Source organism: Podarcis liolepis (assembly GCF_965112155.1).
Source record: "Podarcis liolepis genome assembly, chromosome: 9".
Lineage (NCBI taxonomy): Eukaryota > Metazoa > Chordata > Lepidosauria > Squamata > Lacertidae > Podarcis > Podarcis liolepis.
The window spans coordinates 60,161,969-60,181,272 of NC_139564.1; the positions used below are offsets into that span (position 1 = coordinate 60,161,969).

Genomic DNA, 19,304 nt, shown 5'->3' on the forward strand with positions numbered 1-19,304 from the left:
AAATTTGCCGGACTAATTTTAGTGCAGTGGCGTAGCGTGGGGGGTGCAGGGGGGGCCGGCCGCACCGGGCGCAACATCTGGGGGTTAGGGTTAGGGGGCGCAAATCCACGGGTTAGGGGGCACAAATCCATGGGTTAGGGGGCGCAAATTACTTGCCTTGCCCCGGGTGCTGACAACCCACGCTACACCACTGTTTTAGTGTGGCAAGAGAAGGAACTATACATTTTGCAGGTTCCTGAAATCTCAGCCACAGATTATCTGACTACAAACCACTCTTTTTAAGGTCACTGGTGCTTATACATTACCTTCTTATCCTGCGAATCCAAAATATTATCCAGCCATTTATACAAATAGCCGTCTGATGAGAGACCTACATTATCTGCAACAGGGCCACAACAAAGTACAGCAGACATAGCCTTTAAAGAAATGGGATAAAAGAGGTTGTTATTGTTTTACTTTAAAAAAACAAACTAGGGTTGTAGTAGGGTTGCCATGTGTCTGGGAATTCCTGCACATGTCCTCTTTTGAGGGTCCTACATGCCCATCCAGGGGGAATTTTACATTTTAAAGCAAATGTCCTGGATTTGGGGTAAAATAAAAATAAAAATTGTGTGCAGGCAGCTCTGGCTCTGTTCGCCTGGGCTCTGGCTCTGGCATGGTCAGGTTGGGCTTGGCAGTGGGGCTATCGGGCGATTGTCCTAAAAAAGCTCATCAACTTTCTGTGCCCAGATTTTTACCTCTTGAAATATGGCAACCCTAGATGTAGCTAATGTTAGTCCTACTCAGACCTACTGAAATTACTAACTTGAGTCCAGTAATTTCAACGAGTCTATTCTGAGTAGACAACCCTCTGGATTTTATTCCAAGGACTAATAAAAGTGAAACATTCTTTTTCTGTGTAAGTTGAGAACATTAAACTATTTACACAGAAGGCTGATTCTCTAGATCCTTGTCATTTAGTGTAACTGTTGCCTGAGGACAAGTTGCAGCAACTACAAACATATGGGAACATTAATGTTTTAGGTGCGAGTGCAGGTTATCACAATCTTGAAATCAAAGCTAATGATATGGCAGCTGATGAAATATCACTATTAGTAAATATATGTTGGTAAAATATGTTCTTAAGAGTGTTACCTTTAATGCACAGTACTGATGTCTGTTTATTTGCATGTTTCTATCACTATATCTGTCCAGAGGAGTAAACATGATGCTGAAAGGTCCTGCCCAGTGACTGAACAACATAAAGAGGCTGTGTCGGAGGCTCTGCTGTGGAAAGACACTTCTTCTCTGGTGAACTACAAAAGCAACACAGATGAACAAAACAAAAATCCTTTTACATAAACCAAATATGCCAACGATAGACAACAAAAACTTAGCTTGTCTTTTAAGAAATGAACAAACATAAAGGTGAACTCTCTGAACCAGGGTTGCCTTCTATTCTTTACTGTCATCAAATCAAAGCTGTGCCTTAGACTGTTCTATGCAGAAATGTAACATTCCTTACCCAAGAGATAGATAAACCAACATATCTTTACAATGTGTAACCTCAGGAGAGAATGGAGAAGTTAAATATATAGATGAAGACAAGGAACAAAATGCCTTTGAGTTGACTTGAAAAATGAGTGCCTACTGCCTTTACACTTTCACTGAATGCAAACTCTGCGGCAGCAATTGTAGCTAGGCCTTTTCTAGGGTCTTGTTTGCATCTAACAGTAATCGGCAGCAAACCTTGGTCTTGAATGCTAACTCCCATCATCCAACACAGCTGTAAGGCATTTGTGACGGACAGATGAGCTAGATCAGAGCCTGGTCCTCAGAACTCTGCCAGAGTGATGGAGCATCTCTCTGATTGGCTACCAAGCCAAAGGGGGTGGAGACAGCAAAATAAAAGCAGTTGTTTCTAAGAGAATGCTCAGATAGAGAGACGGTTGGAAAGAGGACAGGTGGTTTGGATATATGTGTAACATCCCCTCTGAGGAAAGTATCTACAGCTAGAAAAAGGAGTCACTGAGCTTAGATTTAGGGTTGCCATATGTGTGATTTCCTGGACATATCCAGAATACAGTAGTACCTCGGTTTTCAAATGTAATCCATTCTGAAATGTTTGAAAACCGAGGCACAAAGGGCGGCCTGCAAATTTAATAGATAAAATTGAGAATAACATATACACTCAGCAGAAGCCGTTCAACTTCCAAGGCAAGTTCGAAACCGGAAGCATTTATTTCTGGGTTTACGGCGTTCGAAAACCAAAACATTAGTCAATGGAGACGTTCGAAAACCGAGGTATCACTGTACTGCAATCAGCAGCAGTATCTGGGAGGAAATCAGCAAAATATCTGGGAAAATCTGGGCTATTGTCGGCAGTGGCGTTTTTTGCCATTTCCCCATAAAAACAGCTCAAAAACAGCAGTGGGGTTCTTTGCGATGTCGCCAAAAAAGTTCATCAATTTGAAAAATAGCTCAACAAACAAACATTTCTGTCCAGATTTTCATTGTTTGAAATATGGCAACCCTATTAGATTGGCTAACAAACCTTGGTTTGTTAGAGACAAACGAGCCACTATCCCAGGTTTGGCTGTAATACAAAGTATCATCTTCCTAATTTGTGTGAAGCAATGAGATAAGTGACTGGGCTTCATGCATCAGCGCAAACCATGGTTTATTAACTTACCACTACATGTGAATGCAACCAATGGAAAGCTGAACTGGAATGGATAATTTTAAAATATAGTAAACTTGGAAGAGCAAGATTTTTACGATCATTAGCACACTCCTCAAATGAAGAAATAAAAGCACAATTACTTATGAGCATGACCTTTATTTAGGCTTGATTGTACTAAAATGGAATCAATATGAAACCTTTTCTGAATACCTGGAACATTCTGAATGATATTTGCCACTAAGGCACTAAAATGGCATCGGATATCTTTCAGTGTGTCAGAGTCCTTTTCATTTTCTGCTTCTAGGAGTTGCCTTGTTAGATCCACATACTCCAATAAAGTGTTGTTGAGGGAATGTGTTTCATTATCAAGGCCACCACTTGCACTATAAAGAAAATTACAAGATATACATATGAAAACACAGTCTTCTGGAATTGTAAACATTCCCAAAGTTTCAGAAAACGTTTTCTAAGAGACAGAGAGCATTGGGTAGGAAATATTTGAGCTACCAAGCATTTGAATCCTATAAGCTGCACCTCTGCAACTAAAACCATTCAGATGTCATTTTTTGCCAAGCATATTCTTTAGTACTATGCAAAGCAACTATGACCACAGTACGTTGAGCTGTTCTGCATGCCTTAGTACAAGACATATAGAAAGCTCATCTCCTTTTGGTGAAGGTAATCACCAAAGGTGGGCTTCCCACTCTGCCCTGTTTCTGAATAGCTTGGCCTGGGGGAAAATGGGGTGAACATCTGGCCAGAGTAGTGAGCCGACCAGATCAGGGGGAATGTATAGGCTTCAAAAACAAAACAAAACAAAAAAGAGCTAGAAAAAATGTCGGGAAAATGAGAAGGGTTGAGGCACACACAGGAAATGATAGACTAATATAACACAGTCACTATACAACCACCCAGGTGAAGGCAGAAATAAAAACTGATCTTAAAGGGCAATGAAACACAAAAGCTTCTTTAACTTTAACAGTGATTTCTGCCTTCAACCACTTGGGGGAGCTCAACTCTCACTTGATTTCATCTTACCTGCATGAGATACTAATAGACATGGGATGTATATATATTGCTTCGTACACTGAAGGTATATGCAACTTTTACACTTGCACATCCCATGCCTATACCTATGCTCTGAGCTCACACTCACACACACAAAGAGAGGAAGGTATCCTCCTTTCCCTGCACCCAGATGCCATAGGTAGGTTTGGGCTTCACTTTGCAGCATGTTAGTACTGCAGCTAAACCTAGTCGCATTTGGCAGAATCCTATTCAGAAACTTTGTGCTTACCTGTGACTAATGACACCAGCATCTGCCAACAGTTCAAATATCCGTACAAGCTGTACACGTAAAATATCTCGACGCCTGCGCCGTTTCATGTTCTGTCAGGAAAGATAAATAGAGCAGCACAGTTAAATTACAACTGAATATGACAGAAGGCTTCAAAACACCTGTTTTAGATAATATGCCATTTGGGGCATTTATTTCCTAGCTGGACAAAGACAAACTAAATGAAGCACTATGTTGACAATTGCAATCTTCCCTTGATATTGCTATTTCCTGGCATTAGAATTTCAAAGCGATATGCTATTTTGCAACGTGTTTTTTATACTACCAGAACGACTAGATATGTCTGCTTATATTTGCTACTAGGTTTCCAAGATATGTTCGGATAATACTTTTTTAACATTTAGCATGAAACTTTGCCAGGATGGGCTCTTACTGCCTATTCACTATTGACAAAGAGGGTGGCACAATAATTACAAATCCAACAAAACTCAGACATGTCCAAGGAAGTATTTATCTTAAGCTCATCCAACAAATGGCACATGGGAAATAGATACTGTGCACAGCTCCTCTCTTGGAAAGTGTTAAAGGGAGATTTTCAATCAAAGTTCCTGATGCAGAACTCTCAGAGCTCAAAAGTCACTTGTACAGCCTAGCAGTAATATAATAAAAGAGAAACTTGTCACAGTAGTAACCTCCAGCACAGTTGACTAGAAGCTCGACTTAATCAGTCTATTTGATCTATGCTAGCGCCTAAGCACAGCTATGGAACAAGATTACGATAATTTAAATGTCATACAGCAGAAATGCACCCACATTATATATTACTACACAGTCATCACAACAGTCTCAACTGTGACAGGTAGTAAAAATAAGAATAGCAATGTCTGTCACTCAAGTGAACAGGAAATTTGAGTTTTCCCTAAGCATACAATTTGTCCCTGCTGTGCAAATGAAGAAAACTCAAGCCACATTCAAACATCTGCTTTGTGTATGGATGCGTAACTCCATGTAAAATCTCATAGGCAAGCTTGTTTTCTCCTGCTCTGGATGGTAAGACTCGAACCAATGGCTTCAAGTTAAAAGAGAGGAGATTCTGAGTAAACATATGGAAAAACCTCCTGACAGTAAGAGCTGTTCAATAGTGGAACAGTCCTCCCCAGGAGGTTGTGGACTCTCCTTCCTTAGAGATTTTTAATCAGAGGTTGGATAGCCATCTGTCATGGATGCTTTAGCTGAGATTCCTGCATTGCAGGGAGCTGGACGAAATGACCCTTGGGGTCCCTTCCAATTCTATTATTCTATGATTTTATGATTACCTCTGGCCTTCTTTCAAGTGCTTCTTTAATTATAGGATGCAACTCTTCTATTAATTCCCTGGAAGAAAATTACAAATCATCATGAGAATACTGTAAAATCAGTAATTATGTCTCCAAATATTACAAGCAGGCACATTCAGATATCAGTTTATGCTTTGATACAGGTATTTAAAATCGCTTATGGTAACCTTAGGAACATATCTATCTATATCTATATTGTGAATTTTCATTAAAGTATTTTTAAAGATTTTAAATACTTTTCTGCGTTGCTAGCCAAAGCAGACCCAGAAATCTGACCCTGTTCTCAGAGGAGGCAGAAGAAAGACTGGATCGATGCAGGAAGTGGAAGATGTTGCCTATTGTAGGCGCCCAGTCTTTTGTTCTAGGAAAGAGCCTGCCTACTATAGACAGTGAAGAGAATAGCCCAGTGATCTAGAATTCTAGTGGTGACAAGTAGTGAGATGTACAGCTTATATGAGAAGTGCATGACTAACACAAGCAAGGGGGGAATTGAATGTAATTTAGATATTCAACTATGTTTGACAAAATATAGCAGATTTCTAAATCCAGGGATTCCGTTGCTTTTCCCAATGGCGAGAAGTTTCTAAAAACATGCACATACAGACTAACATCCAATAGTACTGGAATCCTCTTATGCTGATGGTATTATCATCTACTATCTACTTCACAGACTTTGAGAACCTTACAGAAGTCAATCTAAGCATGCAAATAGTGGCTCTCCAAAACAGTCAACCAATCATCATCGTAAAACTCAGAAATCCTACACTGTCTTACTTTTTGTACAAGAAGAGTCATGAATCAATAGGATATATAGGATATATAGGAGACAAATTGCATGCTAACCAATACAATCTTTCAGCCATCACAAAGTGCTGGCAGTGTCTCCCAATTTATAGTACTATTTTTAAATGCAAGCAGGGGGCAACTCTGCTCGATTTGCTCACCAACCCCACCCACTTCCATATTAACTCCTTCCCATCTCATGCTAGTACTCACTTTTCATTTTCCCAAGCCTATTCTTGAAGCTATTTATATTGTCTATTTTGCAGCCCTGCTTTGCACATACATTCAGTGATTATGTATGTTTCTATTCATCTTAAAACATCTTAGTATCAAGCTGGTCAGTCAGCTTTTTCATTTAAAGAAGGTTCAATTCAGTTGATGTACATATGAGTGTTTGCATGTTAATAAAATACCTGTTCTGAATTATTACACTCAGTTGAGGGATTCATGTTAAAGACAATGCATAATACACGGAGTGAAATACATCATGTGAAGTTATTATTGACTATTTGAGGACTCTGCATCTGTTATCTCCCTCCCACGAGGCAGCTAAGAAATGGAATAGGTAGAAGTTTGAGTAAAGTAGAGGTGGAAAGAGACTGAGAGGAGAAAAGGGGCTGTTTTAAACAAGTTTTGAGTACAACGAGAGTTGGGAAATGCTCTGATGTGTATTTTTCCTTGTTAAGACTGTTTTTTAATATAAAAACCCTCAGTGCCTCTCCAACGCTGCTTTATTCAAGCTTCTGCTATTGTTTAAAACCACAATTTTCACTGTAGTGTATCTCTATTTTTGCTTTACTCAAAAATTCTGCTGTTGTTTAAAACCACTTTTTTCCTCTCAGTGTTTCTTCAACCCTGCCGCTCTTTTAAACTACCACTTTCCTCTGCTTAGTGGAGAAACTGTGAAACACAGAGACCCTTCTTTCTCTGCCACCAAGGCCTTGCTTTAACCTGCCCATGTCATTTACTACAGACATGAGTGCTCTCCTTTTCTGCCCTGCCTCTTCCTTCCCCTTTCTTGGCCTTTAGATCCTTGGGAAACAACCAATGAAAACAGTGTGGTGATGTGATATATTGTGTGGTGCTACTTTAGGTAGTATTAGGAGCTTTATAAACGGCCTACTAAATATACACCAAAATGAAAAGAATATAAAATGGTTACCTAAAAGCACCTGGGCTGGTCCTGCCAAGGCCCAGCACAAGGGACTCTGTAATTTCCATGCTTTCAGAGCGCATCATTGGAACAATGTGCTTAAACAAGGATGAAGGGGATGGAGCGCCAATTATCTAGAAACAGAAAGAGAATATCAGTACCTACTTATCATAATTCAATTTGTAATGATGTTTATATCATTATAATAGAGGTCCAGAAGAAGTCGTCAGCTTCAAATATTTTTGCTAACAGCTTTTGACAGGCCTCAAATTTCTCTAATCATTTTTCAACCCAAATAGACCATCAGCCTTCACAATTTTCTACATTAATGAGTCAACAATGACTTTATATCTAATGCAGACATCCTTTCATTTGACTCCAAAAGACTGCTGCTTATTATTTTCATCAACTCTTCTAGCTTTTATATTTACTATTTTATTTACTTATAGGAAAATTTATATCCTGCTCTTCTGCTGCTTATGTTCTATACAGGGTAGCTTACAATTAAAATCAACACAAAATACAATAAAATCTTGGGGGGAAAGAGTGCCATTTATGATTGAGGATGGCTTCAGAGCGGGATCAATAAACCAACCTTGCACTTTGCCATTTCTTTTGTTATCATATGAAAATAAGGGAATCACAGATTACATTGCCTATGCATTTCTGATACTTCAAAAATTTTCAAGTTGCTTAGAAGCACTGAGTGAACATACTTTTGAATCAATGCTGTAGCCACTATCTGGAGTAGACGCCAGCGTCTCTGGAGGGGAGCATCTAACAGAACCTGCAGATGCAGAAGAGGATGCAGAAGTTGCTGCACTGCAGCAAAGAATCAGGTAATTTCTCCAGAGCCCAATATAGGAGTCGCTGCTTATAGCAGTATTTACTTTCTTGGCATTGATAGGGCTGCTGTTGAAAAAAAGAAGAGAAAAGGAAAGAAAATGGATTGTTGTTGTTATTATTTTTTAAAGAGCTCTTGCAATGTACTGAATGTCTCTGGTTAATATGATCTCATTATTCAACAAAGATACCACAAAACTAGGAATGTGCATAGTTTGCCTGCATACATATTACGAAGTCTGGCATAAGATAAGCCTTCGAAGAAAATCTTTACACACTGTTCTCCGGACTGCAGTGGGGAAATCCTCTACCATAGTTTTTCCCAATTCTGTATAAACTCCAATAATGACTCAACCTTTTAAAAAGTGCATATATATTTTGTTCTAGCTTTCCACATACTTTCAAGAATGTCCTCTGTTTTTATATTGCTTTATCAAAAGAAATTAATATTAGCTAGGGTTGCCATATCCCACCAAAACTGGTCCGGGGAGATCCCAGACGTAAGGCAACCCTATGTTAGCAAGCTAATGTCAATGCAAGACTTCCATGTTCATGAATGAAACTGGGGGTATTGTTTTTGTTTGTTATTATGGCATGTATTTTTGTATTTTTATATTATGATCTTTGGATGAAGGGTGGTATAGCTGTTGTAAGAAGAAGAGAAAGAAAAAGTTATATTAAGAAAGGCACTTACTTTATGTCAACCTGTGGAGACAACAGTTGGAGTCTGGTATAAGCAAACATCCAGGCATAGCTCACGGCTGTAGGGCAGTGCTTTGGAAGATATTCCTGTTTCATAAAACTGGAGAGGCTAATAATCCAAGGGTCTTGACCCTGAGTTACATGTGCAAATATCCATATATGTGATGGACTGACAACATCAAACTGATGGCTGATAGGAGAGGAGCTCCAGTCAGCTAATGTTTGTAAATCTATTGAACTGGGGCAGTACAGTAACGTAGTCTGTGTATATAAACAAAAATAAATCAGTTTAGTACACATGAATTTAATTTAAAGTGTGCCTTTGTGGCTAAGAAAGAACATAATGCTGCCTCTCTCTTAACCGTAAGTTAGCAAGTGCGCTACAGGATTTTCCTCCCCTGCCCCCTCTCCAGCATGGATTCTCCCCACATCAACAACACTAGCCATGAGTAACAGTTTCTTTTTTGGGGGGGAAAACCCCACCATACCTGATCAGCACCAGTGAGATGTATGAAACTTTCAAGAATAGATGAACTCAGTCTGTCCATTACATCTATTGCCAACTCTTCATCACCCTAAAAATTACAAATACATGTTGCATGACAAAGTCAATGAATATTAAGATAAGACATTTCAGTACATATGGCAATTAGCTTACCTTAGAAATGTCTAGGACTGTGAACAAGGCCCTTATCTCTTTAAGACAACTGACAGCTAATCGTCTAGTGGCAGATCTTGGGCTACAGAGAATGACCAATGCAAATCCTTCTACCACGTGGAATACACTTGAATAAGGACTCTTTTCCAAGGGAAGGGTAGGAGCTGTTCCATTGGCTACACCACGCTAAAAGGAAAAACAGGTGTTACTGAACTCAACGGGACTTATTTATCTGTATTAATTATTATTAGCGCATATGCTCACTCTTTCCATTTTTATTTTCTGTGTATACTAGGACTACAGAAAGCGAGGCAAAATATTGCCTCTAATTACACTATTGCTATGATCCTCCTACTCAGAAGCAGCAAGATCAAAGAAACAAGCAGTACCAAAGCAGTTAAGGAATAAAGGAAAAGGATGGGGAATGCAATCTCTGTACCCCTTACAGCAAACTTTTCTAACATGGTGCCCTCCAGATCTACAACTCCCATCAGCCAGCATGGTAAAGTTAAGTAACATTTGGCATGCACCATATTGTGGAAGACTGCTTTTAAGCCTTTCTATAAGCAAGATATTAAATTGTTTCCTAAACAATTCAAATTCATCCTAAATTTCGTAACATGTTTCTTCTTCTACTTCGCTATTCCTGTGTCTACAACCTGTGTCATTCTTTTTCTTATTTTTACCAGTATTTCCATTCTGACTAGTCTCTAGTAATTTTTCTATCTGAAGAAAATATAACTTTGTGACACTGGTGGGGGTTTTCCCCCCCGATATAATTTTTTATTGAATTTTCTGTTTTACAATTTAAAGTACTCATTTACATCCTTAAGAAATCTATCACTTCCATCCTTCTCTTTCCATGGTTCATTTTACATATCATAAATCCCTGCATATTTTACTAAAAACTATACCATTCAGTATTCCATTATTGCATATATCAAAACTTATTTACACTGTTGAATTTATCTTAATGCTGCCAGCGTTTTCAGCTGTACACAATTATTTCCCATATATTGAATAAAAACTTTTCAATCTTCTTTAAACTTTAAAAGTTCTTGTTCTCTTATTCTGCACATATTCTGTCAACTTAAGCTGCCATTCTTTTTTGGTTGGGACCTCGTTTGTTTTCCATTTTTAGGCTAACGAAACATGGGCCGCAGTAGTGGCATACATAAATAACCTTTTTTCACACCTGGGAATTTCAGTCTGAATTACCCCAAACAGAAAGGACTCTGGGAAAGTACTTTTAAACATTTTTTTTCCAATTCATTATGAATCATTCCCCAATACTCTTTTACCCTTTTACAAGTCCATGTGACACTGGTGTTTTGATAAATGGTGAAATATAATGCAACTTAGTCCCAAATAACTGAGGCATTTATTAAGGCATAGGTGCTGACAATAGCTTCGTGCAGCACAGTTGTACCTGAGCTTCTTGGTTCTTATTTTGCACTTGGACTGCTTGTTTCCACTGATTGATTAGCTGCACTAGCATCTTGACTGCATTGTCCAGAAGTGTTGGATGAACATCAGTGACTTCACGAACAATAAAATATACAAATCCTGACAGAACATCTTCCCTCCAATCTGGAAAATCCAGCATTAATGCTTGCAACGTATTGAAAGCCAGGGCACGCAGTTCCTCATCCATGTGAATTGTCAACCTGTGGGGAACCAAAGTTGCTGTTTAGAACTAAAGGGAAGAGTTAACACATTACGGAAACATGGTTCAGGATGGGAAAGATGGACGGCAACAGTAGTAGGGAGAGTGGTGGGGCTCTGCCTGGCCTCCCTCTAAGTCACTATTGCATACCGTGACAGGAGGCAGGGGAAGCGGTGACAATCTTATATTAAGACTGTAAGCCACCTTGCAGACCTTGAGTGGAAAGGATTGTATTCAACTAAGTCCTACTCAGACTAAACCCACTAAAATCAATGAACCCAAGTTAGTTTGCATTTCTTAGTGCAGAAAGTATTGATCTGATGTGTAGAGATCTTTCCTATTCTAATTAATTCAAGAGGGGTCGGGAAGCTTCTGGAAGCTTCTCTGCGTGAAAGAAACAAGCAGAAGGTTCATGATGTTTGGGTTTCAGAGAAGTTGAATACAGCTGGCTTAAACTGGTTCTCTTATCTCTTCTGTCAAGGTCATGCTGACTATAAAAGTACAGTAAGGCCAGAAGGAGCCTGGGTTTCACTTTCTATTTCTTTTCCTTCTGGTGTGGTGTTCTGCACATAGTATGCTTAGTGTTAAGGTTTGGACTTCTTAAAAGTTATTGTAAGTTTAAGTTAAGTCTGCTGTAACTGGATTTCTTATGGACAGTGCCAATCCTGAATGTATTGGATTTGTGACAGTCATGCTCATTTGCCTTCAGTAGCAGTAAAGCTCTACTAGATGAAATACAATTGCCTCTGGTCTATTTTTTTGGGAATCCTGCAACGTGTTTAAGTTTTTATCCTGCTAACTATACATTAGAATCTACTCTGGATCAATATTGAGTAACTTTTAATAACAGTCAGGTCCATTCACTTCAATGGGCCTTCTCTGCATAGGACTAGCTTTGAGGACCACCCAAAAGGTTCAATAATCAATCTATTCTGCCCTATTGCAAAAATATTAATCATTCAAATAATATACTGATAATTTTAACCACAGTTTCTGAAATTCATCTTTAATACTCATTAAAGGTTCAGTCTCTACCTTGCAAGCAGTTCAATAAGGTCAGTTCTGCTCATGCCATCTGGAATTAGCCTTGGGATAGCAGCAATACAAGTTCTAAATAAATCAATTTTCGGTTTTCTCTCACCGCTGTGAAAATAAAGCAGGTTTAAAACCATCAAAGGAGAGTTGACATAGAGCTCATTAGCACATTAGATACATGCATTAGGAATTCAATTGTGGATTTTAAACATTTTTGATGATAAACTGATACACATTTTATTGTAACTTGATTTCTATAGGCGCAGTTCTAGAACTGCTAAGCCCTGTTGACTACAGTGGAGCCTAACAATGCTTAACAATGCAGGATCATGCATCAACTCTCTTTCAGATATAAGGAGTACTGCAATGAATCAGATATAAGCATGATTAATTTGTTACGTACGTGATCATGTCTTCCGGTTCCTTGTTAGACATCTGAATACTAGTCATGCACATTGGCCTTCCAACTTCTTTGTCTAGATGTCTAAGGATACTGTCCAGTGCTTTTCTTACTTGAGGATAGTATATTGACATTCCTGAAGAGGGAACACAGTTCAACAGCGCTTGATCCTCAACCGTGTACTTTAGTTTAACTTTCACCTTTTTTGAGTCATACTAGATACTCATTTTTGCATTGATCCTGAAGCCACCGTTTGATGGTGAATTCCACTGAGGCTTAGTTCAAGTAAGGTGTTTTTTAAAGATAAAGGACATTCCAACGAGAAATAAATTAGCCTTGGGACAGGCTAATCTTTTAGAACAGAGATATCTTGGTAGTCAAACAAAAACTTGTGGATGCCACACAGGTCCCTCCAACTAGGTGGGGTGTGTTCCTGATACAATTTTGTGTCCTGAAGGTCAACTTGAAGCCATAAAACTCTCTATTCTCAGGGATCTCAGATTTTTCTTGCAGTTGTAGTGTACTTTTTAAGAACTACATGTGCATAAAAAATGCAGTGCGCGCGCGCGCACACACACACACACACACACACTTATAGAAAAATCCTTGGGCTCACTTGGATTGACAAAGACACCAGCCAGGAATATAGGAGCAAAGCAGCAGGCTGTAGGCCTGATCTTTATTCAAAAGACTCTTGCAACAGGACTTCCACCCACCACATGGAAGCAGCAGCAAGAAGCCTCGAACAAAGGATAGCTCCAACTTTTATAAGTTTTCCCTTATACCCATAACACACTTAGTGAAGCATCATGCACACATCACAAATACATCAGGGTTATGTCACATTATGGGAGGGGGTTTCTGGCAGAAATCTGATCATCAGGTTTGCCCCCATCTCTCCCTTGCCCTATATTTACAAGTTCCTGAGTTTCCCAGTCAGGTAATCACACTTCTTTGTCCTGACTGAGAACCTAATCTGGTTAGGGGTTCTGGCTTTGGCTACGTTAAGGACTGACAGTCAGGGAATGAATGGGTATGGATGCGTATGATAAGTTTCTAGTTCTTAAACTGGAAAGCTCTGAGCAAGAGAAAGGAATGCATGGTTCATATTTCCACTTTTTATTATCCATTAATTATACTTGTACACTGCTCTTCAATGACGCTTTATGGATTGAATATGGGGGTATATTGTATTTAATTATGGGGTATCAGAGTTTTTAGGGGATTAACCAGGCTGGGATAGCAGGTTTGTTGGTTCTTGAATGTCTGGTGTAGATTTTTTCAATTTCATTGTTCTGTATGGGACAGTGACAATAAATATTATCGTATTGTATCGTGTGAGATATGCACTTCTACTGGCCCTTGCAGTAATAAAAAATATGATCCACAGGCTGATTTAATTTTAAAATGCACTATTAGATTTGTTAAGAAATAAAACACTGCGCTTTTTTGTACCATTATGATTCTTATACATTCCATTCTTCCCCTTCAATACCATCACCGACTAACCTATAACTTTTGCTTCTTCATCTGTCAGAGTTTTATTGAGAAAAATTTTCTTGACCCGGAGGGTGTTTCCTGAGGGAAGTACAACACCTGTAGTTGGCATAGGTGGTTCGCCGTCCTTCTGTTGTAAACTGTCTGCTATCACAAGGAAGACTCTGAGCCCTATATTCATTCTCTGCAGAAGGGAACATTTATTAGCAACCTAGGCATGCTATTGCAACTCATGTTAAGTTACATTTTACAATATGAATATTCTTCTCTCCTTCTGCAGAGGAAGTGCTCAACAGGCCAAATATCTCCACAAAACATCTTACTAAATGACCATTAAAAGTTTGCTAACCTTTGCAAAATAATGTATTCTAAAGAAGATATAAAAACTCAAGGGTTCTATTGAGTAAACCAGGAGTGGCCTATGTGATGCCCTCCAGATGCCGATAAGACTACAACTCCCATGAGCCTCAGCCAGCATGGCCAATGGTTGGGGATAATGGAGGTTGTAGTCCAATAACATCTCGAGGACACCAGGTTGGCTAACCCTTTGGTTAGCCTCAAATCAGGTTCCTGTGCAAGTCAATCCCCAAAGGACACATTGCATGCGTGTACCAACCCAGCATCTGGCAGACAAAGATGCAGTCAAACTAGTCCTGCCTACATGGATTAGGAGCATATATGCTCAAGAATATAAAGACTGTAGACACATTCTAGATCTGAATTGTCTGAAAACATTGGCAAAGTTCTGGAATTTCTAAGGAAACGCACTGCTGTGAACCTGCTTCAGAACTGCATATGAAATTGACTGCCTTACAAACAAACTTAAAAACACAACAATTATTTTTAGCTCCAATTTTGTTTTACCTCTGGATTAATAGTGAAGGTTTTAGGTGATTTCCCAACGCTGAGAAGATCAAAAATGATTTCTTTCATTGCGAAATCCAAGCGTTCCTAAGAAGAAAATCATGTCTTCGTAAGACTTTTCGTAAACTGTAGCACATAATCAAAGCCAATAAAGTGAATATTAGAGCTTTGTGTTTTAGGATAACTGGCTCAAAACTAGTTACTATTCTTAAGTGAATTCTCTATAATGCAGTGTACCAGTATTGTTTTTATTTTAATGCAAATTATTTGAAAGCAGTAAGTTTTTCAAATGTAGATTGTTTTTAAATGCTCTACTATAGGAAAAAAGAGTTTCCAGTGATGTATTCAAAACAGTGTGTGTGTGTGTGTGTGTGTGTGTGTGTGTGTGTGTGTGTGTGTGTCTTGCAAGCCTGCCAACTCTTTTGGCAAATAAGAGTTATGCAAAGGAAGGATTTTGCTCTTGCTCTTGTCAAAAAGCAACAGCTAGAGCAGTGGTTTTCAAATTTTACTCTGGAACCATGGGGTTTCTCAGAGGCTTATTATGGGTTCCTCAATGAAGATATCAGCGGCAGCAGACAGGCTTCACTCAAAGACAGCTGGCCTATCACCACTGACTATCCCTGCTACATGAAATCAAAGGGGAGCACTGAGTGTGTTCTAGGCTTCCTTTTCAGTTCACTAATGAATAACAGACCAACATAAAGCAAATGTGCATCCTATAACATGTTTGTAAGTTCTCTGAAACTGCAGCAGGTTCTTTGGTAGGCAATATGGAAAGGTGGCAGATTTGAAAATAGGAGTGTTACTGTGCATTGAAACAAACTGCAGAAGGGCTCACCTGAGCAATGAATTGAATTATTTTTACAAATATGTTCAGAGGTGTGTCTCGAGGGACCACACTGCGGGAGCCTTTTGGGAAAAGTGCCGATACAATGCTCATGAGGCGGCTGCAGAGGAAACAATTGAGAGAGCCGCATTGAGAAAACCCAGCAAGAGCATTATCATAAAATAGTCACGGTACTTTTCAATTTGAAGGAAAAAGTTACAAAGGTTTCAAATATACTGAACCAAACCGCTTACCTTTGTGTCACAGTGTTGCTTTCACATTTTATTCTAATAACATAAACCCATAATAATCTGTACAGCGATTCCAGTGCAACTCGAGACATTTTGGGATCTTTATTCTGTTTTAAAAAATTTTAAAAAAGAGAAATATTATGTTATGTATAGGACTTCATGTCGAATGGATATTTTAAAAACACTATTAAAACGCTAATTTAAATAGCTTACATTTCATTATTGGAAATCTATGCAGTAACGCATTTGTGACCAAGAGCCCTTACCACAAACAGCATATGTATGATGTACCGGCTGCCACACAGGGCTTCTAGGAAATGACGATGTGACATAAGCACTGATGCAAAGCAGAAGGATAATCACAGGCCTGCCCTTCTACAACACTCAGTGAGCAAGAGCAAGTGCAGTGGTCCAGATCACTTTCTCCACCCCATCCCACGAAAACTGTACTAGTAGAATCTGAGACCAGGTTCTAGGAAGGCAGGAGTGGTATTCTGAGCTGGCTGAAGCACCCACTCCCCATTTCCCTCCAGTAAGACTGTCTTGGTCTCTTCTACTTTCAGGTGCATTGGGGCTATGTTGTAACCAGAGTGGAAGTGCCACGTGTATTGGAAGCAGGAGCATTCCTCTTCCCCTCTCTTTTGCCAATAATAGAAGCTGGCTGTTCCTTCCACAACACAACTGCTTTCAGTCCGGTCCTGGTTAATAGGTTCTATGAAAATTACTCCCAAGTATGTGTGCATAGAATTGTAGCCTTAGGGTACAAGCGCATTTGAGATTAAGTCCCCAAACTGCATGGGACTTACATCTAAGGAAACAATCACAGGAACAGCTTATTAGTTGTTCTGAGCCAGTGAAGGAGTGTCTTACAATTCTTACCTCCCTTGCTCCCTGTACTCTTAACTCCACAGGGCTCCCTTTCACTTGCTCACCAATAAGCTACTTATTATTGGAAATGATACTGTAGAGTTCTGACACACAAACGACATTTCAGAAGGTGGGAGGCTTTTGGCTAGGAAGCCTGATATGGAGAGCTATAGGGGACCAGGTTTCACATAGCAGTTGTAATTTAGCAACCATATTTTTGGTGGAAGTCCTTTGGTTAGAATTATTCTACATACGTATCACATTCACGCTGAGACAACCTCACTAGTTCTCAATGCTGACTTTGTTGTGCAAAGCCCTAGTGTGTTTAAATCACACATTCCTTGTTCACCATTTCTTGTCATTGTTTGCTTGCTCTGATCACCCACCTGCACATACCAGAGTTAGGAACCATTAGATGGACCCAAACTATGTTAGCTGAACTTAGGTATCACTGAAATCAATCAGAGGAGTTAACTCCAACTTCAGCTGTACTGAAAGTATAGCTACCTTAGTTTGGATTCAACCCTACACTATTATAGTTACATACATACTAATGCATTGGGGGGACTGTGGGGTAAATTAATTAGAGGTTACTTTTCTCCATTTTCAGCTCACTTCAGTCTGATGAACCTCTCTCTGACAAAAGACACCCACCAAAATAAGGCATTTATCACCAAAGAGTAAATAGTGAAAATTTAGGTAACTATTTTAGCAAATATTTTGCGGGTGAAGAAATAAATGAAAACAGCTAAGGTCCCCCAGTGTTCTGCCAACACAGAATAGTTGACAGTTCTCCCTTTTTCATGTTTTTCCTTAAGAGGGACAAGCTCCTGGAACAAAATGAAGCCATTGCTAACACATTTTCATTCTGGTTAGGCTTCTCTCAAAAACATACGCTATTATCCCTCTTCTAGAAGAATCATTCAGAATAGCAATCCATCAGGTACATCACTTAACATGTTCAAGAAGAAGAGTATTAATTTTTCTTACTTCATAAAAATTCATGGGCAGTCATTCACTGCAAAGCAGAAAAGACCTTATCGGTTTAGGGGGCAAAGGGGGGGATCTGAATGCTCAATAGCTTAGCAAGCTGCTAGCTTTCTAATGTTGTCTGCAAGGCTTCAGGTGGAGAGTGGGAGCTATTAAGAGGCCTCAGCACCTGATGTGGGCAACAACAAGCAAGCTCCAAGCTCCTGCTGCTCTCTAGCAATGTATTTAACTCCTGAGCAGATTAAGAAATCTGCCTACTTAGCATTATTTCTCTTTGGGAGACACCAGCCAACAAGGCACGTGTAAAGCAACTGACTCCATGATTCACTTAATCCCAGCAGGTTCTGCACTACTATGTACTACAGGGAAGAATTGTACAATATCTAGTCCTAAGTTGTACCTACTTTGTTTCCACATTAGTTCACTCTTTTAACATTAAAACTTGAAATGAGATAACAAATACATTATTGATGAATGGAGTGTGTGTTCATGCCTGTGAGAATGGGTGAAGGGCGTGTGAGAGAGAATGGATTACTGTGAGACATATGTGTCTTGTTTTTTATGTGCACGTACATGTACAATGGAAGAGAATCAGAGTGGATGGGGTGTACGTAAGAGACAGAACAGATGATGGATGAATGGGGTGTGTGCTTGTGTATGTGAATGGATAAACTGATGTGTGGCAGGAAGAAAATGAATGAAGAATAAATGAATTTTGTGTGTGTGTGTGTGTGTGTGTGTGTGTGTGTGTGTGAGAGAGAGAGAGAGAGAGAGAGAGAGAGAGAGAGAGAGAGAGAGAGAGAAAGCAGTGATGATATGGGGGCATCAGGTGACTCTGGCCCCACCTACTGCTGGCATGCAGCAGACAGATTATCCCTGAGAGAATGTGGCCCTTGACAAAGGGCAACCACTCTTCCTTTAGAAACTAAACTCAGTCACTGCAAACAACAGCATTCCAAGAAATAGAGATTAAAAGGAAGCCAATATTGGTTCAATCCTCAGTACCATTCTCCCACTGGTGTCTTTCAAACATTTTCAATAAGCTCAGAGCAGATCCACAAATAAAGTTACGTAGTCTTCTTTCTTGATTAATGTAAACATGCTTTGCTTCACTCCCCTGCAATTGATCCAAGTCAACTACGTATAATGAATGGTGGTGGTTTTCCGTTATACTTACAAGCTACACACTGAATCGGGGAGCTCAGCATCATAAAATGCTCAGTTCAATCCAAAGCACAGGGATGAATAGAGCAGAGATTGGGAACCTGTGGATCTCCAAAGGTTGATGGACCTCAACTCCCATCAGTACTAGCCAGCATGGCCAGTGGTCAAATATAACGGCAGGTGTAATCCAAGAGCATCTGGAGAGCCACAGGGTGCCATATCTGGAACAGAGGATGCAGATATGAAAAATCATGCACATACCACCTCATTCTTACAATGCCCCTGGCACGGTCTACATGTTCTCATATT

At 39.5% G+C, this 19,304-nt stretch overlaps 1 protein-coding gene across 12 annotated transcripts in view; it reads right to left on the reverse strand.

Annotated features, from left to right (window-relative positions):
- FRYL (FRY like transcription coactivator) overlaps nucleotides 1-19,304 on the reverse strand; it is a 141,050-nt gene that overhangs the window by 47,808 nt on the left and 73,938 nt on the right. For 9 of the 12 annotated variants that reach the window (XR_014515795.1, XM_083459502.1, XM_083459511.1 and 6 more), the window contains 17 exons: nucleotides 15,978-16,081; nucleotides 15,736-15,844; nucleotides 14,898-14,984; nucleotides 14,046-14,217; nucleotides 12,540-12,672; nucleotides 12,137-12,244; nucleotides 10,865-11,102; nucleotides 9,436-9,621; nucleotides 9,266-9,352; nucleotides 8,770-9,038; nucleotides 7,949-8,144; nucleotides 7,242-7,366; nucleotides 5,276-5,333; nucleotides 3,960-4,051; nucleotides 2,873-3,045; nucleotides 1,135-1,295; nucleotides 306-416 (listed from right to left, as the gene is read on the reverse strand). Coding sequence is in view for 11 of the 12 variants with exons in the window: in XM_083459502.1 (XP_083315628.1) it covers nucleotides 306-416; nucleotides 1,135-1,295; nucleotides 2,873-3,045; nucleotides 3,960-4,051; nucleotides 5,276-5,333; nucleotides 7,242-7,366; nucleotides 7,949-8,144; nucleotides 8,770-9,038; nucleotides 9,266-9,352; nucleotides 9,436-9,621; nucleotides 10,865-11,102; nucleotides 12,137-12,244; nucleotides 12,540-12,672; nucleotides 14,046-14,217; nucleotides 14,898-14,984; nucleotides 15,736-15,844; nucleotides 15,978-16,081 (2,409 nt within the window). In the remaining variant the exon portion in view is untranslated. The remainder of the gene's footprint in view (nucleotides 1-305; nucleotides 417-1,134; nucleotides 1,296-2,872; nucleotides 3,046-3,959; nucleotides 4,052-5,275; nucleotides 5,334-7,241; nucleotides 7,367-7,948; nucleotides 8,145-8,769; nucleotides 9,039-9,265; nucleotides 9,353-9,435; nucleotides 9,622-10,864; nucleotides 11,103-12,136; nucleotides 12,245-12,539; nucleotides 12,673-14,045; nucleotides 14,218-14,897; nucleotides 14,985-15,735; nucleotides 15,845-15,977; nucleotides 16,082-19,304) is intronic. The other 3 variants (XM_083459503.1, XM_083459508.1, XM_083459504.1) reach the window with 1 other exon arrangement.